The 25,500-nt window shown below is 48.9% G+C and overlaps 1 protein-coding gene across 1 annotated transcript in view; it reads left to right on the forward strand.

The window, feature by feature from the left end:
- The window catches only part of VPS8 (VPS8 subunit of CORVET complex), a 2,052,516-nt gene that overhangs the window by 1,294,155 nt on the left and 732,861 nt on the right, over positions 1 to 25,500 (forward strand). The window contains exon 38 of the mRNA XM_078680452.1: positions 24,584 to 24,687. Coding sequence (XP_078536578.1) covers positions 24,584 to 24,687 — 104 coding nt within the window. The remainder of the gene's footprint in view (positions 1 to 24,583; positions 24,688 to 25,500) is intronic.

Genomic DNA, 25,500 nt, shown 5'->3' on the forward strand with positions numbered 1-25,500 from the left:
TGCTACGTGGGCGCCAAAAAAAGTCGGACCGTGCACAAACAGACTATTTCTCGGTCTGTCGTTCTCTGCATCAAAGCCTGTTACTCGTTGGCTAATAAGGAGAATCCTATGGGGCTGCGTGCCTATTCTACCAGGGCAACAGCAGCCACTACTGCCTTGGGATGCGGCGCACAAGTTACTTACCTTCGCTAATGATATATCTGTAAGAAACAGTAGTTAGTGTTAGATTCCTTAACTTAGAATATCCCCAGGCATCAGACTGGATTCGGAAAGTTTTGCGTAGCAGTACCCCTGTGCGTCGGTAGGAGTCGTCTACAGCTCCGCGTCCGTCATCGGCATCGTGATCGTCGGGATGATGTCATCGGAGCACTTAGACGCAGCCCTCGCGTGCTGACTTCAGTTCTTGTGCATAGCTTTCTGCGCCAGGAACGCAGAGCCATGCCAGAGACCGACACTGGTGCCATGAACACTAGGGCCCTCAAAAGGAGATACCTTAACCCTAGATATCGGTTCGCAGAAGGGGGAGGATGGGTGGGGCGGTAAAGAATCTAACACTAACTACTGTTTCTTACAGATATATCTGAAAGAAACAGGTTAGTGTTAGATTCCTTACCTTAGAATAGATACCCCAGTAATACCAACCCCGGTGGTGGGTCTGTGAACCAAGATCACACCAGAAAGTCCTGTAGAACGGAATGGCCGAAAAAGCCATCTCTCCATACTTGGCTGTCCAGGCAGTAGTGCTTAGCAAATGTGTGCAGCGAGGCCCACGTAGCCGCCTGACAGATGTCCTGCAAGGGGAATCCCCGACCGAGGGCAGTAGTAGCTGCCGTGGCCTGAGTGGAATGGGCGCGTAGCCCCACAGGAGGCTCCTTCTTAGCCAAAGAGTAACAGGCCTTGATGCAGAAAACGACCCACCGAGAGATGGTCCGTTTGTGTACCACCCATCCCTTCTTAGTGCCCACGTAACCAACAAAGAGCTGGTTGTCCACCCGGAACTGGCGTGTGCGATCTAGATAAAAGGAGAGCGCACGTTTTGGGTCCAGACGGTGGAGCCTCTCTTCCTCTTTCGAGGGATGCGGAGGCGGAAAGAAGGTGGGCAAGGTGATGGACTACCCAATGTGAAAGGCCGTAACCACCTTGGGCAGAAAAGAAGGACAAGTTCTCAAGACAACTTTGTCCGGATGGACAGAGAGGAAAGGAGGTTTAGAAGATAGCGACTGGAGCTCACTCACTCTCCTGGCAGAGGTGATGGCAACCAGGAAAGCCGTCTTGAGACTAAGAGGACGCAAAGGCAAGTCATGAAGGGGTTCAAAGGGAGCGCACATCAATTATGTTAAGACCAGGTTTAAGTCCCATTGAGGCATGATGAAAGGCATGGGAGGAAATGTGTGCGAAATGCCTTTCAGAAAACTGTTAACAACCGGGGACTTAAAAAGAGAAGACTGATCTCAAAGCCATAGAAAGGCGGAGAGATAACCTTTGATAGTGCCCAGAGCAGAACCCTGCTGGGGCCAAAGAAAGAAGGACCACAAGAACTTCAGAAAGAGGGGCACCATGCCACAAACTTGTTCCATCTGCAGGCGTATACCGTTTTAGTGGAGGGACGCCTGGCTGCCAGAATCACATCACAGAGTCAGAAGATGAAGAGGGCAATTGTGAAGTGGTTCGAAGGGAGCGCACATCAAATAGGTTAGAACGCGGTTCAAGTCCCACTGAGGCATCACGAAGGGAACAGGAGGAAACGTGTGTGATGCCTTTCAAGAATCTATTTACAACAGGGGACTTGAAAAGAGAAGGTTGATCAGGAAGCCTCAAGAAGGCTGAAATGGCAGAGAGATAGCCTTTGATAGTGCCCAGAGCAGAGCCCTGCTGGGCAAGAAAAAGAAGGAAGAGGAGAACCTCTGATAGGGTGGCAGAGAGTGGATCCACAGACTTTACTGTGCACCATTCCACAAATTTGTCCCACCTGCAGGCGTATACCGATTTTGTGGAGGGACGCCTGGCTGCCAGAATCACATCACTGACTTCAGGAGGCAAGTCAAATGGCCTCAACTGTTGCCGCTCAATCTCCACGCATGTAGGTGGAGACTGGTCAGCTTCGGGTGGAGGACCGTCCCCTGCTGCTGCAACAAAAGGTCCTCCTGAAGAGGCAGACGAATAGGGGGATCGACTGACATGCTGAGTAGCTCGGGATACCAGTATCTTCGTGCCCAGTCCGGAGCCACAAGAATGACTTGGGCCCGGTCGCGCCGGATCTATTTCACCACTCTGGGCAGAAGTGGTATAGGCGGAAAGGCGTACAACAGACCGCAGCTCCACTTGCGACGAAAAGCGTATCCGAGCGAGTGCTGCCTTGGAAATTCCAACGCGCAGAACTAATGACATTGCGCGTTCCCTTAGGTGGCGAATAGATCTAACCAAGGCTCTCCCCACTGCTGAAAGAGGCCTTGCGCCACGTCCGAATTCAGACGCCATTCGTGATCCATCATGCACCAGTGGCTGAGGTCGTCCGCCCTGGCGTTCAGGGAACCTGCCAGGTGTTGAACCACCAGGGTGACGCCTTGGTGTTCCAGCCATTGCCAGAGGCGCAGAGCCTTCTGACAAAGGGTCCACTCCACCCCGCCCTGTTTGTTGCAGTACCGCATGGCGGTGGTGTTGTCCATGAACACCTGCACTACACTTCCCCGGACAGAGGGAATAAATGGTTTCAGTGCAAGCCGGATCGCTCGCAGCTCCAGAAGGTTGATGTGGAGCCGGGACTCCGCCTGAGACCAGAGGCCTCTGATCTCCTTCTCTCCCATGTGGCCATCCCATCCCAGGAGGGATGCATCTGTCACTACTACGTGCTCCGGTTGGGGACGGGAGAGAGATCTGCCGCTGACCCAATCGCGGTCCGTGAGCCAACACTGCAACTGTCTTGCAGTGCCCTCCGAGATCAGGACGTGGTCGGACAGGTTGCCCTGATGCTGTGCCCACTGAAACTTCAGGTCCCACTGCAGAGCCTGCATCCGCCACCTGGCGTGATGCACCAGAAGAATGCAGGAGGCCATCAGCCCTAGGAGCCTCAGCGTCAACCTGACCGAGACCCGGGATAAAGGCTGAAAGATCGGAATCAGAGCCTGAATATCCCGAACCCGCTGTTCGGGGGGATAAACCCGAAACTGCGCTGAGTTCAGAACCGCTCCGATGAAAAGGAGCTTCTGATGGCACGTTGATGGAGAACCCCAGCGAGTGCAGGCGGTCGGCCGTTGCCTGGAGGTGGGAGACGACTGTCTGGGGCGAGCCCGCCTTCAACAACCAATAGTCTAAATATGGGAAGACTGAAACCCCTAATCTGCGCAGATGAGTTGCGACCACCGCCATCACTTTTGTGAACACCCGTGGGGTGCTGGTAAGGCCGAAGGGGAGCACGGTAAACTGAAAGTGCTCGTGGCCTACCGTGACCCGGAGGTAACGCCGGTTGGCCGGCAGGACAGGGATGTGGAAATAAGCATCCTGCAAGTCCAATGCTACCATCCAGTCTTCTGGGTCCAGGGCAGCTAGGACCTGAGCCAAAGTCATCATCTTGATCTTCTCCTTCCAGAGGAAGCTGTTGACGCTCCATAGGTTCAAGATAGGGCGTAGCCCTCCTTTGCCCTTCTTGGGTACCAGAAAGTAGTGGGAATAGTGACCATGTCCTACTTCTGGCCCAGGAACGCGCTCGATGGCCCCCTTAGCCAAGAGGGCCGTAACTTCCTCCTGCAGAAGTTGCAAGTGATCCCCCGACATGCGGTGGTACTGTGGTGGCATGGCTGGAGGGGTCCCCTCGAAGGGGAAGGAGTAGCCCCTTTGGACGATTTGCAGCACCCACCTGTCCGATGTACACCAGTGGAGGAGGTGATGGCGAACCCTGCCCCCTACCGGCGTCGAATGAGCCTGAAACGTGGACTAGGAGGACTTTGAGGCAGATGCTGCGGTGGCGGATGTGGACTGACCTTGCCGTTGTCCCCCGGCACCGCCACGGCGGTTACCACGTCCGCAACCACATTGAGGTTGGTTCTGCGGCCTGTGGCTAGCTGGAAGTGTGTTGGCGCCCCATCCTTTGCCACGAAAGGGGCGAAAGGTAGAAGTTTGCTGGCGTTGGCCGAGGCCCAAGGACTTGGGCGTAGCCCTGGAGTCCTTGAAAAGCTCCAGTGCACTGTCCGCCTTGTCGCCAAAGGGGCGACGGCCATCAAAAGGCATGTCCATAAGGGTGGCTTGGAAAACCCCCGAAAAGTTGGCAGACCTCAGCCAGGCGTGGCGGCGAACCGCCACTGTCGTTGCAATCGTCCTACCCAGCGAGTCCGTGGTTTCAAGTCCACACCGTATAGAATAGCGTGCTGCATTCCGTCCCTCTGCTAGGGCTTGGGTAAGCTTTGCCTGGACCTCCACCAGGCACTGCGGCAGCACTTCCGCAACCGTAGCCCACAGAGAGTGGGTGTAACGACCCAAAAGGCAAGCGGTGTTGACAGACCGCAACCCCAAACTCAGGGAGGAGAACAGTTTCTTCCCAAACTGATTGTACCTTTTGGATTACCGATCCGGAGGAGCGGTCGGGAATGCGGTCTGGGAGGTAGAGGCCTGGATCACCAGGCTCTCGGGGGTGGGGTGAACGGACAGGAAGCTGGAGTTGCCCGGAGCCAGGTGGTGGCATCGGGCCACGTTCCGATCCACAGGGAGACCTGTGGAGGGCTTGGACCAGGTGCCCACCAGAACGTTAGTGAGGGCTTCGTTAAACGGCAGGAGAGGCTCCGCAAAGCTTGCCTGCGGGCTGAGCACCTCAGTGAGCAGGTTAGTCCTCACGGCCACAACAGGGAGATCAAAAGCCAAGGCCTAGGCTGCCCTAGTCAACACCACGCTGTAAGCAGCCCCCTCCTCCGTAGCCACGGTAGGAGTGGAGACAAATCCAGACCACTGGCATCCCCAAGCTCGTCTGCCCAGTCCTGGCTCAACTGGCACTGCAGTGCCAGAGGGTCCTCAGACCCCTCCCAGTTCTCCTCGTCATCCATCTCCTGATAGTCAGGAAAAATTTATGGAGCCGGGTCGTCGGTGAAGGGCTCACTGTTCGGCGTCGAAGACGCCGCCGGGCGGTGCCAGTCTGACGCCGGATCCGGACCTTGGCTGAAACCGGGGACAACGTCCTCCGGGGACGGCATCGGGGGCGACACCCTTGGTGATGGTGCCAGTGGAGGGGTCGTAAGGTCCACTGGCATCGTCACGGATCCAAGCCTGGATCCTGAGGAGCCCTGCGGCATCGGGACCGGAGTTGATGACAGCGCCGGGGCCGAAGCACCTGACGACACCGCGGCCGGAGCCGCCGCCGCCTGCCCGCTAGGGCTCCTAGATGGACCCGCGGGGCCCGAAGGCGCCTCAGCCGGTTCCTACGGACGGAAGCGCGACCTAATGGCCGCGAGGAAAGCACTAATCTCCTCCGTCGCGTGCAGCCCTGGGACCGGCGGGTATGGAGCTGGACGCGGCGCTTGTGGCTCCGGAATCCTAGGATGCTTGATTCCGGTCCAGGAAAGACATGGCTTGGCAGTTCGGGCTGGACTGTTCACATGATGCACAGGGTCAAGGCTGATTTGCATATGGCCATGTCTGAACTGGGGTGGTCTGGAGTGCAAAAAAACGATGGATTTAGGCCCAGGTCTCTGTACTGGGGTGAATGTATGACATTGTTCTGCATTCTGTCCATCAACTGTTGTTTTTGCATTTGTCACCTCGAGTGGGATGGGTATGCTCAGACGTGAGTCCCATGCTCTCCACACCACTGGAGTCAAGCTATCCTGGCTGAAGACGGCTGATAGCCAGAAACCGGTCCTAGGATGCTTGATTCCGGTCCAGGAAAGACATGGCTTGGCAGTTCGGGCTGGACTGTTCCCATGAGGCGCAGGGTCAAGGCTGATTTGCATATGGCCATGTCTGAACTGGGTTGGTGTGGAGTGGAAAAAAACAATGGATTTAGGCCCAGATCTCTGTACTGGGGTGAATGTATGACATTGTTCTGCATTCTGTCCATCAACTGTTGTTTTTGCATCTTTCCTTACATAGGCTGTATGTCACTGAACACCGCCAAAGGTCGTGTAGGGCTCACTCAAAATCAAGGATGCAGAACCATTCCTGTGACAAGTCATCATGGTCCAAGTTCTGGTAAGTCCAAGTCTAGAAAGAAGCACAAGAAGTCCAAATCTGATAGAGACGTCTAGTTGCACATTCCTTAACTTAGAATATCCCCATGCGTAAGACTGGTTCCGGAAAACATTCCGCAGCTGCCCCTCTGCGCGTCGGGGGTGGAGCCGCATGACTCCACCCTGATATCGTTCACGGACATGACATTAGCGGAGCCATATGTGCCCCACCCGGCACGCTGACATCAGTTTTCTTCTCAGAAACATTTCCGCAACGCGGAACCGCCACCAAAAACTCGTAGAATATAGGAACAGTGTGCAAAAGGATGAAAAAGAAATTGAAAGGTGAAAAACAGCACCATAAAGGACAGTGCCAGGCACTGGATGTTGACAAGTAGAAAAAAGGAAGAGCAGAGCACCGCTCTGAAAACCAACCCTACATGTGAAGGCCAAATCACCTTTAGAAGGAGATGAGGAAGTGAAAAAACAGTCTGGCAGACAACAGAAAGTTCACATCCATAATGTATAACTGTGAAGGACAAAAAGTCTAGAACACAGGGTTAAGGATAACCCACCATAAGACGTCACCAGAGAGAGACGTAGTAACCCCAATAAGAGACCCATAGAATGGGGCAGAGCCAATAGACTTGAACCAATGGGTCACCAGGGTGGTAAAAGACCCCAAGGCGAGGGGGAACGGGAGAGCGGGTGGGGCAAAAAACATGAAAGATTTCACACCACATAATCCAGGCTGAGGGCTGGAAAGAACACATGAAATATGATCATACCGCCCAATCCAGAGAATGGGCTGAGTAGCAATGAAAATAGATGAAGCATTCTGTGTCGGAATGAAAAGAAATATCACCCCGCCGAAGGACAAGCCATGATGCCATAGTGGGACCTTAATTTGGTCTTTACTATACTTATGTGTACCCCTTTAGATTCATTTCACAGCTGCCCTCTACTTCTCCTGATCCTGAAGACTGTCTTTCTCATACCAATAATCTCAGCATGTTCTGAACAGATTGTTGCAGCTAAGGAATCCTGTGCAGCACTACCTGATGTAGTGACTGTGTTGGGCTAATATAAAAAAGACAAACCAATCCTCTCCTTCTGTGTACTCTTTTATTTGTGCTTTTCTTCACAAGCAAGCAGAACACACAGTTTTAGCCATAAATAGCGCATAGAAACCTATAGCGCCTACTGGGACATCTGGTCGCACTAGCCCGGAACAAAGTCAAGTTTCAGGCCGACTGTGATGGAACCCTGTGTGGCTACCCTTCGCTGTAGGTCTTGGTCAAAGTTTTTACTTTCTGACATAAAAACTTTTCTGGAGCTTTTCTTCCTGCGATCCCTAGAAGCTCTCAGCCAGTCTGGATTCGATGAGGGTTCGCCGGCTTGCCTTGCGAAGATACTCCCGGTCAAATTTGTCGAAAGTTCTAGTGGGACGAACTAGGGATCCAGGCCGGCTTGCGGTTGAAGATTGGTATCTTGACTCTTGCCGTTGTTACTGGTCTGCTCTCCTACGTTCAGACTTAAAACCTTTTACAGAGTTTTTTCTTCAGGGGTCCCTTGCTGTTCTCCACCAGGACGGCTTCGGTGAGGATTCGCCAGCTTGGGTTTCAGCCATCTCACGGTCAGACTCTGAAACTCAGACCTCCTGAGATTTTCAGCGAGATGAACCTGAACAGCAGGTTGAGTCGGTCCACTTATGTAGCTATTTTCCAAAGTTGCTCTAAAGTTGCTCCAAACTTCTGGAACTTCTTTCTGAAGTTCCTTTGAGGGTCCCAAAGATCCCGGTCCAATTTATTTAAGGAAGCGCTTTACGTTTTACACACCAGCTAGACCGCTTCGTTCAGCCTCCCAGCTTCTAGCACACATTCCTCGCTTTCGTCTGCAGAGGATGGGTGGCAGCTCTCTTGCTTTTAGGGCTGCGTGAGCCTGAAATGTGCTCCCATTTGCTTTTCGTAGCATTTTGGACTCCAGTCTCTTCAAAAAAAGACTGAAAACACTTCTTCATTTAAACATTCTCTCTTCACTCCTCAAGGTTCGCGCCGAGACACTCTTTGGAGTATCCGTACGTGCTATAATTTTGTTTAAAAAAGTGTCTAAAACTTACTCCAAGGGTCTGGAAGCTCTAAGATGGTCCTTGAATGTTTGGGACTTCAATTCCCACAATCCACTTGGACAAAACCCTTACGAATCCACTGGTAGTACTCCAGGCTGGGGATACTTGGTGGTGATAGTCCAGGTCAGCTCTGTTACCCTGTAGCTTGCAAGGAGGGAGTCCACGGTTTAGTCATTTGGAAGCAAGATAGGTCCACAGGGCTGTACTTCCAGATTTGTAGCAGGTTCAGTCAGTCAGAGTGCAGGGCCTGGTTGGTGCAGATCAAACATCTCAGCATGGACTCTTCTTCTTGTTTGAAGCAGCTGATCTAAGAGGCTCTGTCCATCTTAGATACTTATTCCAAGTTCTCTGGGTAAAGCAGGTGGGCACTCCTGTCCAATGAGGTGCAGGGCAACACCCCGGAGTGTGACCATATCTTCCAAACAGTGGCACTGTAGTCTCCAAGAGAGAACCATTTCTCCAAAATTCAACATGGATGATTTTGCAGCAGCTGGCTAAACACACCTTCAGAACGGTTAATCTCCATTCTGCCCCTCCCCCTTGCATCTGCTCATTTCTTCCTTAATCCTGACCTCTGGCTGGGTTCAAAGAGTAGAGGTGTGAATGAAACTGGCCTCACCTGCCTGTCTCCTCCTTCTATTGAAGATTATTGTTTACGACCCCACCCCCTGCTCTGGCATTCCTATGTAACAGAACCCTGCCCTCCCAGAATAGCTCTCTAACCCCAAGCAAGGCTATGTGACAGCCTTGGATATACAAAAAAGATTAAATGAATATATACTAATCGTGAAAATCAGATAATAATTTTCTTAGTGTGTTTCTTGATACATATTTATTATGGAACGCTAAGAAATTGGTTACCCCACAGAACCATTTGTAATTCATTTTGTAAGCGCCCAGGTTCTGAGGGACACGGGGGCGACCCTATTGCAGTTCATGTGTACAGGGCACAAGAATGACTTTGCAGCAGTGTGGAACTACACAACACCTACTGGCGCACAGTGGTTTTTCTGAAAACGTTTTCCAGGTACAGTCTGGCACATGGTGCATGGGAATATTCTAAAGCTGAGGAATCTGCAATTAGAGTATTCACCCGAAAATGCATTACTGGGGGTAAGTAACTTCTTAATGTGAGTGCTTTAGTATCTACGAGACCAGATGCCGCCTTATGTAAAGGGCTTACTACCCCTGTTTGGCCTGTGGTGCACCTTTAAGTAGGTGTGCCGTGCGCAAACAGGAAGAGTATGGCCTGTTATAGATAGTGTGCTACTGCCAGGATTGCAGCGATGTAGCAGCTGCCTAGGTGCAGTTCATTAGTGAAAGGCAGACGGCTTGTTTCAAGCAACTGGTTTGTCTTTCCTTTTCAGGCAGCAACACAGCCTACATTACGAGGGACATAGACCCACCTGCAGTAGGATGTAGTCTTTGACTGCTCACTCCTCTAGAGTGATGTCTGGAGGTTTCCATGAGACAGCCTTTGCAGGTGTCGCCCTCAGGGGCACATTGACTTTGACTGTGCACCACCTCTTTGTGGTGCACAGTAATTTTGCCTTGTGACAGTCTCTTTGGCTTTGTGCACATATTCATAATATAGCACCAGTGTAGAGGCATGATGTTTCCCTTATTAGAATGGGACCCCGCCCCAGTTCTAATTAAGGGATGCCCCTTTAGAATCAGAATTACATAATGGACTGCACAAGCGTCTGGGGACCCTTCTGTAATACCAAAGTGGCCCAGGAGCACATTAAGCGGGTGCTTTTTGTAATACCCCCACAGAAATAAAACTACTAACCTCTTGCGCCCAAAGAAACATTTATAAGGTGCCACAATGATTCTCGTTGCAGTATTACCTCAGTTACCTGAGGAAAAGTTAAAAAGTACATTCTTTAGTGGTAAATGACTGCTGATAGTAGTGATGCACCTAGTGGTGGAAAAATAGTCCCTTGCCTGACAGTAGGGTATTGTGTCCTGTTAGAATTATCCATTGGGATGACCTTTCACACCAGTGCCAAACTACCCATTTTAGGCCTAGATGGCCAGCAATAAATACTGTTAGTCTTGATGTGATTGCTAGCACATTCCTTTTTTATTTATTGCAATCCAGTGCCTGGTGTATTATGTTTTCCTAAGCTGGAAAATCCTAGTGGTATGTAGGGTGTGCTGCTTTTTCTTTTTAAAGCATCTTTTTATTGATTTTTATTCAAGAGAATCCAAGGGTCATACCACAGTAATTGATACATGCATTCGTTACTTTGCCTACAAAATGTAATTGTAAATATTTATCATTACCCACAAGGTACCCTCTGTTCATAGACTTTGGTTTGATTTGTACACCACTGCAAGTAGAATCATTCATGTGATAAAACGGTATCCCTTCAGATCTCCTAACGGAATGAGTGCCATCCCTCTACATGCTCTCATGTTTCCTAGGGCATCCTGGGCTTCATAGATAGGTTTTTTCCCTTAAACAGCCTAGATCCATTTCGTCCTTCCATGTACCTGCAGAGGACCTTCTGATTGTCGACATTTAAAGCTATATCTCTGTTTTCTATCGCCAGTCCCAATCGTACAAGGGTTCTCTCCGCCAGTGTGAAACTTTCATCGCCTACAATATTAAGTAAGGATATCTTGGGAGTGTGACAAATGAGGCAGCCCAGGATCACTAGACTCCCAGAAAAGAAGAAGAGCTGCCCATCTCCTTATTGTGTATAGGGATCCGCTTGACAGTGGAGAAAAATAGTGTAAAGTTCTATTAATGAGCCATAGCTGTGTTACAGTTAGATAATTACAATGAATGTATTTGAAATGAATCAGGCTAAATCACGCAGTGACAGCAGATGCGCTATAGCCAATTAGGGCCATCTCCCATTGAAAGTCATCTAATCACCCGAAATCATGTTCCCATTTTGCATTGAGTGCTGGGAAAGGATCTGGAATGTTAATTACTAAAGATTTATATGCAAGTGAAACACAACCCCACTTGAGAAAGGGAGCCATAGTCGATTTTGCTTTGAAGGGATTATGATTGGTCAGATCATTGATGTTAGTAAAATATGGCAAAAGCGTATGTCAAAGTTGCAGGTATCTATTAAACTGGGTTTGCTCTAACCCAAAATCTTGTTGCAGGTCATCAAATGTTTTAATAACAATCCCATCATTGATGTTTCGAAGGGAAGTATTGCCATGGGAATTCCAGCCACAAAACTCTTCTTGGTCTAAAATTTGGGGCAAAAAATTACCATGCCTTAAGGGGTTTTCTTCTGTAAATTTCCTCTCCCATTAGAGATCCTTGAGCAATGTTTTCAAAATGTTCAGGGCATCCAAGGTTGACAAGAGAGCTTCTGCAGGTGACTTTCCCCTGTAAATATAATGAAGTGGGGGGATGGATATAATGAAGTGGGGATGAATCCCCATCTCCACTGTACTGGTCTATAGGCTTGATCATTAGTGAGGCCGTAAATCTAATAATTGAAGACTAATAGTTGAGAAGCTCTATTGTAGCACACAATGTCAATCATTGTAATCCCCCCATTATATGTGATTTACAGCATTTAGTGAAGTCTACGTTAATGGCATGGGGACGGATGTGAAAGAAGTCAGAGTTGTCTTTGGTATATAGTAGAGGTATTTCTGTATCATATAGATGAGTTTGGGATCTGAAACTTGTTTGGTTCATGCTTGTCTGAGATAGTGTATTCTGGCCCCTCTTCTACCAGCTTTATTCTGGAAGGCAGTCTTGACAGTCCCACTGCCAATACCACCTATTTATCTCTCTGTTGTTACTCTGACATTTTTCTCTTTGCACTCCAACTAATAATTTTTCCTCAAGTACAAATATAAGAACAGGGAGTCATGGACTAATAATCACACCTTGTATTAATATACAAATTGTACTGGAAATGCAGTAATACATGCAGAGCACAGGAATTGTTTTTGGGGTGGTGCTTCTGAGGTTATCCCAAACCCTACTACCAAAGGTGTGAGTTCACAATAGGATCAAAAATCCATTGCGATATTATATAACACGGAAAACCATAGCATTCAATTGCGTAATGTTAAAAAAGTATAAAGTCCAAACAGTAAGGACTCAAGTTGAGAAGAGAGTTTTCTTTATTGTGAAGATGTATAGGATCTATGATTCTCAGTACATTCACGTTTCACAAAATTCATATTCTTCAGTTCTTTATATTGGATAACAGTTGACAAGTGTTTCATCACGTAGTGCCTTTTTCAAGGCTGTAGGAACATTTGTAATCCGAATATGTATAAGAAACAAAGCGATGTAATGAGAGAAGCAGAAAAAAGTGACAGGCCCTTAGCAAGTTGCCCATACCTACCTGAAAAGTGAGTAAAAAGAGTACTGGATCCAAAGTAAAGGATTCTCCACTAAAGGACTAGACTTATACCTAAAGTATGTACAAGTCTATAAGACGATGCGCCCTACAGAGAGGTGCCTATTGGAAATGTAACCAAACCGTATACCAGAAAAAATGTACAGAGATGGCTGACCCACCGTGCACGGATGAGTGTCAGAGCAAGGAAAACACTTATGTGCCATATATGTAAAATTGTGAAGAATTATTTATATATTTTGTTTTATTAAAAACATGCAGTATCACATAGTGTAAATTCATTAGTCTCCTGGCCTATCTTGGATGACCACAAACAAATCGTAGCTGCTATATTGTTCTGTTTCAGAAAGCAGCACTTATGGAATAGTTATGTGTTGCTAATAATACGCGGAGCTAATAATGGGAAAGAGAAAAAAGGAGAAACATAGGTCTCATAAATACTGAGACAAATGCCCTTAGATTGTCAAGTTCCCAAGCTTATAATATGTCCTATGTGCTTGCGGAATAACAATAACTGAAACTCACTTGTGGACTGCAAAGAACAATAAAGTGTTGCAAAAAATGCGTAATCTAGTGTGCACAGCAAAACTTTGTAGATTAGTCAGAAACAATTCCAGTGTGTTGGGAACAACCAGTAAAAAAGAGAGATTAAGAGTACGAAAGATTATAAAAACAAAGTGTAGAAAACATGTCAGTGATGGTGAGGTAACTTCAAGTGTCATGTGGCAATTTAGGAAATACATTAAGCCGAAATAGCAATGTAGTTTCAGTTCCAAAACATATCTAAAGTGCAACTCCAATATTCTTGACATCCCCAATAAAGATTATGGCTGTAGATGATGATGACTTGGAGGCTAGCAACCTCCCTACGTTCTTACAATAGAGATGCTGGCCTGTACCTGGACTTAAAAATACTTGGTTTGTATACATCTCCAGGAGTAGTCATTCCTGATCCCTTGGGTCTTCCCTGGAATTATCTTTACTCACTTTGGTACGAAAACCAGCAGAAGTGTTGAATTAACATTTTGACAGAAATGTTTTCAGCACCTCTGTTAAGGCTGCAGCTTTGGAATTTTCCAACTGGATTCAGAATTCTTGTTATTTCCATACTCCCGAGATTAGGTGTATTACTAGGTGCCTTCACAAACATTCCCCCTGATTCAGTGTGGACCTGAGGGATGCAAAGTTCTGCTGGATTAAGAACTGTGGTATGGAGTAATAGGAGGTATTTAAAGGGCTCATGAGGAACTATGTAATGTTAAATCCACATTCAAATTCTTGGAGGAATTATTCAGCTTTAGGAGAGTGACCTAGGGCATGGTTTCCTTCCCAGGGATGTGTGACTCTCAAAATTACATCTTTATTGACAAAATTAAGCAAATTAAGGAAGTGTTACTGTCAACTCTTCCCTCTCTCAGATGAGTACAACAGATGAGAACAGGAACACTTATCCCCTTGTCTGATTTTGCCCACTACAAGAAGACAGCCTCATCTCACTCATGAATAAGGTCCAATCTGCGTCCCCTATGGATCCTTGCCCTCCGGCTTCCATGGTGACATTGTCGGAAGTGGCCACTGAGCCACTACTCTGGCTACTGAACAATCCATTGTCCCACTAGCTGTTCCAGTTATTTTTAAAACTTCACTAGTCATCCCACTGCTAAAAAAATCTGGAGATAACCCTAACGTAATGAAGAATTTCTCATTAAGACTTCTAGCGGACGATTCCTCAACTTTTGATTATTCACCAAGCATCAAACTGTATCTGGAAACCTATGAGCAGTCCCACTGTGCCGTCATGTGGTGCTGTGCATCTCCACACTGATGCCTTCCTCTCTAGAAATGTTGTGTGGGGCCTATATAGAAATCGCCCCAGCTCGCAAACACCAGTTCCTTTCTTTGCACACCATGACCTGGATGTGGTGCACCCTTCCTGTATCTTGGAGACATTTATTTCTAAATTTCTTCAATGTGCAAGTAGTGTCACTCCCTAAAATGACAGGTTTCAAGACCTGTAGGGACTGTCATAAACAGATTTCTGTTACGGATCCCCACCAGGTATACCTGTGGTGTCTGGGGTCAGCCATAATTCCAAGGCCTGCAGCGACTACACACCAATGAACATGAAGGCCATCAGAGATTGCAAAATGCAGCTTTAAGTAGGCAAACACAAAATGACTCCTCATCCAAAGCTTGGTCCTATTCCAGCTCCTCGACTAGCTGGAGCCGCTCAATAGGCTGGCGTTCATTGTGGTCAAAATCCTTAGGCAAGTTGAAGAATAAACATAAGAATTCTAAATGGGATTACGCTCCCTCAATCCATTTGCGTTCATTTGAGCAGGAGCAGCACCACTCATCTCGATCTTGCTCCTGAACGCGAACGACTTCAGAGCTGACCCCCCAACTATGGCAGCCACAATCTGAGTTTCGGGGCTAACAGCCACTCATTGTCAGATCACAGAGTTCTGTGCAGCCCTACTATGGCTCTTTGGATCCTTATTGACTCTCTCTAGTGCGCCTTTAGGCCCCAAGGAGCCTAGAGGCCTTCCATCTGGAGTACCACCAGCGGGGTTGACCTTGGCGCCAGTTGGACCACCCGAGCCCATCTTACTTCTGGCTTCAGTTTTGACCTGCCTTCCACTACCTACACCGGCCCGGGTAGTTTGACGCTGATGCCGACTATGTCGACGCTGGAGGATGAGAACCCAATAGTTCTTTACGACACTGAGTCAGTGACCTTCGGACCTTGACTGAAGACGTGCCTGATTCCACCCAAGGCGCCACTACTCCCACTTAATTTATCACCTCCACTGGGGGTTCCCTTTTTGAAATGAACTTTGCCAATGACTATGAGCTAGGTGATGAGTTTGCTCAACCCTACCAGGATGATAATTGGTGCAAGGACTTACAGGAGGCTAGTAGTCTTGATACTTCCGTGGAAACAGGTTTGCATTCATACCCTGGTCCAGCCACAGAGGTTCTGCTTCCTACTCTATAGTAATGTGCAGAGTAGCCAAAGTGCTTAACCTCCAGCTCCTCATCTTGGAGGTTGAAATGTATTGACAGAGGCCCACTAAACGGGGCAAACATCTTCTGAGCCTTCTTCCATTTAATGAGGCAGTGACGGATATCTTTTTGGGGGCTTGTGCCAAGCCTTTTTCTGGCCACCCCAGTCAATAGATAAATTGCCAGGCATCACCTCCCTGCTACAGGCTACACTGCTTTTCTCTCGCAGCACCCTTCACCCAAGAACCTAGTGGTGCAAGCCTCCATGTGCTGATCAAATCCCAACACATTTCCTACCACTTCCCCTGAAAGGGAATGGAAGCGGGTGGAAATGTTTAGCAAACATGTATTTTCTTCCACCAGTCTGTCCTCCCATCTGTTAATGCCAGCTGTTTTTTTTAAATGCCACTCCCATTCCTTTTGTGATTTGTTGGCAAAAGTCCTCCCTGGTGTCTCCGAAGACTTTTTACTTGTTCTCGCTCAGACGATTCAAGATGGTTGTGATGTGGCCAATTTCACAATTAGTTTTGGCTTGGACACCATAGATTCCATTGGGTAGGTCATAGGCTCCAGTGTTGTTATTCGACAATGTCCAGTCCTCCCTGATGGACATTCCCTTTGATGGGACTTGTCTGTTCCACAAGGAACCCTGTATTTTGCAGCCGAGGTACCCACCACCCCTGCAGCCAGGGTCAACGGGCTGACCATTCTACCTCTCCCCCTGCAACCTATCCTGCCAAACCTCTTTAGCATGCCCTTACAGGACCAAAGCCAAGATGGAGGCAGAATCAACCAGTTCTTCACAGATTGGCAGGCAATAACTTCAAACAGGTGGGTTCTACTGATCGTCCGCAGCTGTTACGCCGTACGCTTCCTTTCTTCACCTCCGTACCTGCTGCCGTCTACCCAATGACTTATGCAGTACTATCTCTCCGTTTTCCTCTATGAGATGAAAGCTCTTTTGGACAAAGAGGCTATCGAGAAGGTGCCTGCACAAGACATAGGTCCTGGTTGTTATTCCTGCTTCTTTATGGAGCCGAAGAAAGATGGAGGCCAGTTGCCTATTTTAGACCTGCGCTCCCTCAATGTCTTCCTCCAGAACGAAATATTCAAAAGGCTCACCTTAGCCATAGTTGTGTCTGTCTCCGACCCTGTACAGTGCATGGTGGTGTTGAACCTCCAGAGGACGCCTATATACCCATTGATGCAGCCCACCTGTGCTACTGCAGTTTATGGTGGAACAGGAGCATTTTCAGTTTGTGGTGCTCCCCTTTGATCTTACCAGTGTCCCGCGGGTGTTCAAGAAAGTTATGGTGATGAGGCTGCTCATCTTCGGAGGTCAACAGTGCCAGTGCTCCCCTACTTCGGTGACTGGCTGGTGAAGGTGGAAGTGGCAGTTATCAGCCACCTCCAGACTACGGCGACCCTCCTGTCATATTTGGGGTTCACTATCAATGTACTAAAGTCACTTCTGACTCCTTCTTGGATGCTCCCTTTCATTAGGGCCATTCTGGACATCAGTCCAGTTTCATGCCTTTCCCCCAGGACATTCTGGCTATAATCCCGATATTTTAGCCTCGGTCCTGGATTTCAGGGAGGTCAACTCTGAGGCTACTTGGGCTGATGTCCTCTGGCATCCTGTTGGTCAAGCATGCCAGGTGCCATATGTGTACTTTGCAGTGGGATCTGAAGTCCGAATGAGCTCAACATCAAGGGGACCTCTCCAATCATGTTCAGATTCCGAAGGAGACTACAAAAGATCCAAAGTGGTGGCTGCTGGACCAAGACTGGGTCAGCGGCAGACCCCTCTCTGTTCCTTACCCGAAGCTGACAGCAGTGACTTGTGCATCACTTCTGTGTTGGGGCGCCTACTTAGGAGAGGTGGAGATCAGAGGCCTCTGGTCTCCACCGGATTGCCGGCTCAATATCAACCTGCTTTAGCTGATGACCATCCGTGTTGCATTGAAAGCCTTCCTGCCCTCCATCGAAGAGGCTGGTGCAGGTGCTCACGGACAACAACACTTACATGGGGTGCTGCAACAAGCGGGGTGGGCTCACAGGCACTGTGCCAGGAGGCTTTGTGCTTCTAGAAATGACTGGACTGCCAGTGAATGTTCCTGGTGGTGAACCTAATTACAGGATCTTTGATTGCCATGGTGAAGAAGCTCAGTTGTTTGTGCCGGGCGGATCCTGCGTGGTAGGTACACCTGAGGTGGTGCACGGTCTCTTCCGCAAATGGGGAGACCCTAGGCTGGAAATGTTTGCCATCACCAAGATCATGCAGTGTGAGTACTTCTGCACGTTGGAATTTCCAAGACATCTCGGGCTCGAAGATGCATGCTGCCTCGAGTGGAACTAGGGACTCCTGTATGCCTTTCCACAGATACCACTCCTACCCGAGTTCTCAAGAAAATCAGACCGACCTAGCCCAAGTCATACTAGCAGCTCTGGATTGAGCACAGAGAGTATAGTATCCAGAACTCCTGGGGCTGAGCATCTGTTGTCTGATCAAGCCGCCTCTCTGCGAGGACCTACTGTCGCAGCAACATGGCAAGATTTTGCACCCGGGCCTTTGCAACCTCCAGATTCATGCTTGGAGATTGAGTGGTGACAGCTGACCATCTTTGACCGTACTTGGGGGGTGGTTGATGTCATTTTGTCAGCCGGTATTCCTTGATGAAAATTTTATACATCTGTTATTGGGACAAATGTGTGGTTTGGTGAGGCACACATTGACCCCCTCCAGGCCAAGTTATTTGGTGTTCTTTGTTTGTTTTGTCTCTTGCCATTACAAGGCTTTGCTTTGGGTATGTTTAAAGGTTATCTTTCGGCCTTCTTGTGGTTGCCAGATCAGTCCCCCTTGTTTAAGGTACCAGTTGTGATGCGGTTTTGAAAGGGCACCAACATATGTTTCCCCCTTCTCCATTTGAGATGCCCCAATGCTACCTAAATTTGGTTGTTACTTATTGATGTGCATTTCGTTCCAGAAACTTCACAGCTGCCTATTACGGCACCACTGTGTTTCTCGTAGCCATCACCTCATCATTGCTTGTCAGTGAGCTTCAGTCTCCATCATAATTAACTTTCTTTCCATACAAACTTGTTCTGCATACTCAGGCATCCTGCATGCCTAAAGTTTTGACGCTGTTTAACGTTAGCCAAATTCTTGGACTTGGCCCTTCTGGCAGTTTCAACACTAAACTTTTTGCTTTTAATTGTGACATGGTGTTAGTGATTTTGTGCTTCTGCGCACTTTACCACTGCGTCCCAGGGTAAAGTGCGTGTGTGTAGTGAGGTTGGCCTGCGCTTCCATAGGAATGCATGGGGAATGTATGTGTCCCTGGTAGTTCTTGATGCATGGGGAGTGCAAGGTCGAGTTTGGTATGTGCGGACTCGTGTGATTAAATGCTGCGCAATTATGTGTACAGCATAAATGTGTCTAGTGTGGAAGTGCCACTTCTAGAAGTTGGCATGTTTGTGTAATTTATGTGCATTGGCTGTCTGGCTTGTGATTGGCTGGGACTGGCTGGTGTGCCTGGCTCCATGAGTCAGGATGGGTCTGCCCCGGTGGTGAATGGGAGATCTGCATGTTAATGTGAGGGAGGGGTGCACCTGGGACCTGAATAGGGCTGGGCTTTCCCCACACAATGCTGGCTCCGCCCCCTGTGGTGCGACTGATGACCCTAGCCTGACTAGTGAATGGGAAGAGTGGTTGAGCACAGCAGAGTGCTCCAAAACCAGCTGGTTTTTCCCTTAACCCTGTAGCCTAGACAAAGGATTTAGGTGTAAAAAAAAAGGGGCTGTGACCCCTTGCAAAATGTTCTTGCTGGTCCTGTCTTGAGGGGGGCCTGCTGCTGCTGCTGGGCGCCAGGAGGACCGCCACTGGGACTGCCTCCCTGCCTGGAGGGCCCTGTGAGCTGGCCCCTGGGCCCAGCTGTTGCCCCACCCTGCCTTCATCACTTTTGGGACTTCCCCTGGACTTCCTTGGCGCCTTGCAGCGCCTGGCCTTTGCAGCGCTTTGTTCTCTTTCAGGGGGAGCGCTGGGGTTAGCCTTCAGCCCCGAGCTGCACTCGCCGTCCTCGAGGGATTCCCCGGCGTGGGGATCCCCCTTTTGCTGACTTGCAGCATGGGTGCCCACCCCTCTCTGCCTGCCGCTTCTTCGCCCATTTGTCCTTCGTGTCACTTTTATAATTAAATACGGGTGCCACCCCGTTATATTATTTAATTGTCGGGAGCCTACCCCAGATTATCGAGTGAGCCGCTTCCCCCCCTGCCCCCCCGCACCCTCTCCCCCCCTCCGGGACGCCGCGCTGCCTGCGACGACCCAGAAGTACTTTAGGCAAAAAACGGAAGCTGACGGGAGCCCACCCCGCTCTCCGGTGAGAGAGAGGAAGGGGACGCCAGCACCAGGAAGCAGGAGGCAGCGGGAGCCGCCCCCGCTCCTGGGTGCAACGACAGGTGCTGCCGTCAGCGAGGCTCCCCGAGTGGAGGGAGAGCCCCGCAGCCCGGGAGCCGAGAGGAGACGCCGCCTCCCCAACAGCCGGTGAGTGTGGGCGTCCCCGGGGTCGCTCCTCAGCCCCAGGTAGCGGTTCCTCTGAAGTTCAGAGCCTCCTGCCGCCTGACGACAGACCCGGTGAGTGGGGCCCGGGTTCCTTTGCAAACAGGGGAGCGTCGGGGCACATTGCCGGTGCACGCCCCCCCCCCCCAGTAGAACTAGTCTTGTTTTTGGGGGCATATTATTTTAGAGTCCCCCGAGCGGGACTCCAATGTCTGGGCACGCATCTTTCAGAACCCAAGAGGGCTCCAGGGGCCATTGCCTTTCCGAGTCCCCAGAGGGGGGGACTCCGACGACAAAGGGGCATTTCGTATTCCAAGCTCACGAGCCTCCAGGGCACATCGTAGTTTAGAGCCCGAGAGGCTCCCACACCCGCATTGTTGGGGACATTTTGGAGGGTAGAGCGGCCCCGGTTGGCAGAGGGCCGCTCCCCCAGTGTGGTGTCCATTTTGGAGCCCTACAGAGAGCCAAGAGCCACGCTGGTGCCAGGCTCAGTCCCTACAGCTGCCCAGCACTTAATGGGCAACTGCTACGTTTAGGCTTGTCCCTCTGGCGCATTTCTGTTGGCTGTCCCCGCAGCCTGCCCTGACATTTGGGACACAGGGCGTTTCAGCCCCTGAGAGGCCAGTTGGCCTGGGGGACAGTTCAGGTGTTGTGCCCTTGCGTGGGGTACGTGTTTATGCCCTATGTGATATTTTGCGCAAATGTGTCTTACCTACACCTCTGAATGTGTCTTCATGCATCATGTGTATTTTCTACACCTCTGAATGTGTCTTCATGTATCATGTGTCTTACCTACACCTCTGAATGTGTCTTACCTATACCTCTGAATGTATTGGTATGCTTAGGAGTTTGATTTTCCTAGTATAGTTATGCTAGTGAGCTCATGGTTCCCTGCGTGATATTTTCTTAAGGTGGTTAGGATTGCGAAGGTGGTACTTACCTTTTACAAGTAATTACTGGTTGTGTGCTACATTTGTTATTTGGTGCTACAATTGTTCTATGTCCTAAGTGCTAGTTCTACCAAGTGCTTATTCCTGACAGTAGGTCATGTGGCCCTGTCCTGTACATATATCCCCTGTAAATTCCGCGCGTGCCTATGGCACATTGTAAAGTGTGTGTTTCCTATCTAATGTGTTTGGTATAATACAAAGGCTATTTTTTTATATAACCTTGTGTGGAGTTCCTTTTGTGGGGGGCCTGGGATGTTGTTGCTGGTGGGTGCGTGCGCAAATACTTAACTTACATTGCCTCCGGGATAAGCCTTACTGCTCGTGTCGCGTTACCTAGAGGGTGAGCAGAAGTTATCTTTGGCGTGTAACTCCCTTGCCCTGACTAGAGTGGTGGTTTCTGCTTGGCTTTGGCGCACGCCTTAGCCAACCGGAAATCCCATTTCTAACACAAACCATCACCTTTCGTCAGCCAGTGCTCCCACACCCCACTCTAAGGAGAGACTCCATTGTTTAGACCCCAAGAGACCACTGGGTTTCTACATAGATCATACCAATGAACTGTGGGTGGACAATCTGCTCTTTTTGGGGTTCGCTGGAGTGTAAAAACAGACAAAGCTGTGCAGAAGATACAGTTCAGTGCATCTCTGCTGGATCATGCTCTGCATTAAGTACTGCAATGTATTGACTAAAAATCAGCTTCCGGAAGAACTGAATGCTCATTCTACCAGGGCCAAAGCGGCTACCACAGCGTTAGCATGCAGAGTTTCTGTCCTAGACATATGCCAGGCATCTAAGTGGGCGTCCATTCATATGTTCAGTAAGCATTCTTGTCTGGATAGCCAGGTTCTCCTAGAGGGGTTCTTTGATCACTGGGTCCTGCAGCAATTTCTGGCTTAAGTTTATTCACGGACCCACCTCTAAATACATACTGCTTTGGTATGTATTAAGAAGGTGAGGAATTTGCAGCTAGACGTAGCTATCATAACAACAGGTTACTCGCCTTCAGTAACGCTCTTCCTGGTAGAGACGCTATCTAGCCGCAGATTTTTCCATAGCCTCCCTTCCTTCCTGTTCTGTGATTGAACTTTACTGATTGATAAAATCCCTTGTCTAGGACTCTGCACTCTGCTCACAAACAATTCCCGCTTGGGACTCTGCGTCTGGTGGCGCGGACCGGCTCCAAAACAATTGATGTCAGCATGCAGGGGTGGTGCCTACATAGGCCCTGCACGTCATTTCCAGAGCAGAATGGCGTCAGTGCAGTGCTGCATATCGCCACCTGACCACTTGCTGAGGTACTACTGAAAAGTTTCTGGATCCAGTCTGACGACTGGAAAATATTCAAAAGGTGAGGAATCTGTGGCTAGATGGAGACCCTACCAGAAAGTGCATTACTTTTTTTTTTTTATATATATTTTTTTTTATTTTAACAGTAAGACAAGAGTAGGCATTACAGATATCAGGTGTCAAACGGTAAAATGCAGAACAGGGACAGGCGGGTGAAATATTCATACAAAAACCATCATAAGGAACACATGGCCCATCACGATTACGCACATTAGAAAGGAGAAATAAACAGTCTATTATGCGATCCAAAACAATCCCACCCGCGCGACCCCGTCCTCAATGATACAGGATAATTAAAGCCAGTGTAGACACCCGGATAATAAAGGATCCGTGGAGAGTAAACAGCCCACCTCTCGTAGAAAGGAAAAAGGAAAGACAAAAGGGCCATAGAACAAAACAAAGGCAAAATAAAAAAAAACTCCCCTAACCCCCCACCCTGCACCCCTGCAATGGCTACGGCCTAACCCCACTAACAGCGTGCCTGTCGCCCAAGAACTACCCTAAAAGAAGGGAAAAAGAGAGAAAGTGGAGGAGGAGAAAGCAAACACACTCCCGGTCTCCCGTACCCCCCGCCAACAGCGACCACCCCGAGACGTGGTACAACCAATAGTCAGCAAAATATACGAACCAGTCGGGGTAGTATAGTCAATAACCACCCAACTCCCGTCACAGTATAGGCACAGCCCCGGCATTGCATAAAGCTATTATATCAGATCTAAGCGATCAAGTTCAGCCCTGGCCAGTACGATCTTTCATAAGAGTCTTCTTCACTTGAGCCACCATCTTGATGGAAAAGGCAAAGCGTTCAGAAAAGTTCATGACAGTGCAGTAGGATCGAATACAGGATAAAAGTTCACGAATCGAACGAGGAAAGGTGTCCAAGAACAGCGAGTATCTCGAACAGTCACTGAGGAACTTGTTACCACACAGAAGACCGTCCATAGATGTGTTAGGTGGCAGCAGAATCGAGCAGAAGACGCTGGCGATAAGCACTGGCTGGCTTGTTGTTGATTGGGGACCGCCAAGGCTCATTAAATCCGGGATCTGCACGGGGACCTCGATTTCAAACATTCGGTGCACCGCTGGTACCACAGCTAGCTGGAAACTTAACGCAGAGTCGTCCTCCGGTTCCAGGATACCGTCCACTTTCACAATCAGTGTCCGGAACACAGCGATGGTATGCGAATGGAGCACCCCAATGGCGGCCATAACGGCCTGCAGCGATGGCGTGCCTTCCGTCCGCTCCATCCCCTCTCAGTAGGCGACAGAGCAGGACTTGAACCCCGGAGGCTGGCTACTCCGGGGTAACAGACCACACAAATCTGATGTTGAACAGTGGGCGCTCCTCGTCTAGTAGAACACACCTTCGTCGACAGCGAGTGCCCCAGCCCGTCGACCCCGGGAGGGCAGCAAGGTCTTCGGGCACCGGACCCCCACCCCGGCAGCTGGTGTGACATGCTGGTGTGTCCTCGGTGTAGGTCATGCACAGGATCGTCACCAAAAATCAACAATTCACGGCACACTTCGGGAGAGCGGGCTCAGTCCAGGTCTTACGGCCGATGTTGATCAATTCCAACCCGGATAGGCTAGAAATCGAGGCCCCGGCTTCCATACGTTGTTAGGCCGAGAATGGAAACACGGCGTATCTTCGTCAGCCGATGAGGTAGAAAACTCGGGATTGCGCCATTAGAAGCAGAAAAACTTCATGAACAAGGAAATCTGGTGTAAGTTCAGGATTAAAGGCAGGATATTCGAGCTGCTGGCGGAGATCAGCGGAGCCAGGAGCTTACGCGGCCATCTTGATTGCTAGCGTAGCTCCTCCCCCCAGAAAGTGCATTACTGAAGGTAAGTAACCTGTTCATTAAACTTTTTAACAAGTCATTGTAACATTCACAGGATCTATTGATATGTGCAGATATAAGTACAATGATTTATTTTGTTATCATTGTTGCTACTCATGTGTATTCAAATGCCATTAAATTATGACAAATATTTGCCATTCAGTTATCAAGACATTTCTAGTAGCACTTACCTACTGTTGACTATGATCACTCACCATTTATAAGCCCTGTTTCCTTTTGTTCTTCACTTAGCATCAAAAGAAAAGTGTCCGGTTAAGGATGTTGAAGGTGTGCTATCCGAGACTATTGCACTTTGCCAAAGGACATCGCACAGTTTAAACCAGCAACAACGAGAGGTATGAACTTTTTGTTAGCTAAATTGATAAATAGAACTTTCACCAACACATCCCAATTTTCCTTAGTCTTGTGTGAGCTATTCTTGCTTGGGAGGACAATAGGTGCTTTATTTGCACAATCTAAAGGAAAAATACTTTAGACACCTGACACATATATGGGTTTTAGGCCACTGATATCACCAAATAAATGTTTCTTATGAGGTGTTTTCGAAGTATAAATCTTCTCAACTCACAGTGAACAATACAGGCTCTCCCACAAACCTCAGACAGTGACAACAAAGTTGAAGGCTGTACATCCACTACCAAGGTTTAAAAGTCCATGGCCCTCTGCATTGCTTCTGGTCTACTGATTGAGTGTGTACGCCCTGTCAGCCATATTTTGGGTATATTATCAACTGCACACTCTTAATAAGCTGATGGGATGTTACTGAGGGCCACTCCTGTGCACAGACAAGATCCAAGTCACTATGTTTTTACTAAACACTATGCATACAGCTCTTTCTTTTGAGGCCTTAACCAGTACATCCCAACTTTTATGCAATTGCAGAAGGGTTTGTTTTGGTACTCCTGGCACCCACAATGTGTTAGCCACCATCTATCTTTTTCCTAGCAAGTAACCGACCTGTGTTTTCAGCCCTCTTATCAGTTTGAGTTAGTAGTCTTAGGGGCTCCCTCCTCCTCCTCTTTTAAGGAATCGTAGGTGACCTGCCCCATGCAGGATCAGATCACCGAGATCCCTCTTGAAAGATTTGAAGATGAATACCCTCACTCTTGGGTTATCTTCTCTTCTTTGCTTATTTTAACTTCATGCAC

Source organism: Lissotriton helveticus, chromosome 3_1, assembly GCF_964261635.1.
Source record: "Lissotriton helveticus chromosome 3_1, aLisHel1.1, whole genome shotgun sequence".
Classification (NCBI taxonomy): domain Eukaryota; kingdom Metazoa; phylum Chordata; class Amphibia; order Caudata; family Salamandridae; genus Lissotriton; species Lissotriton helveticus.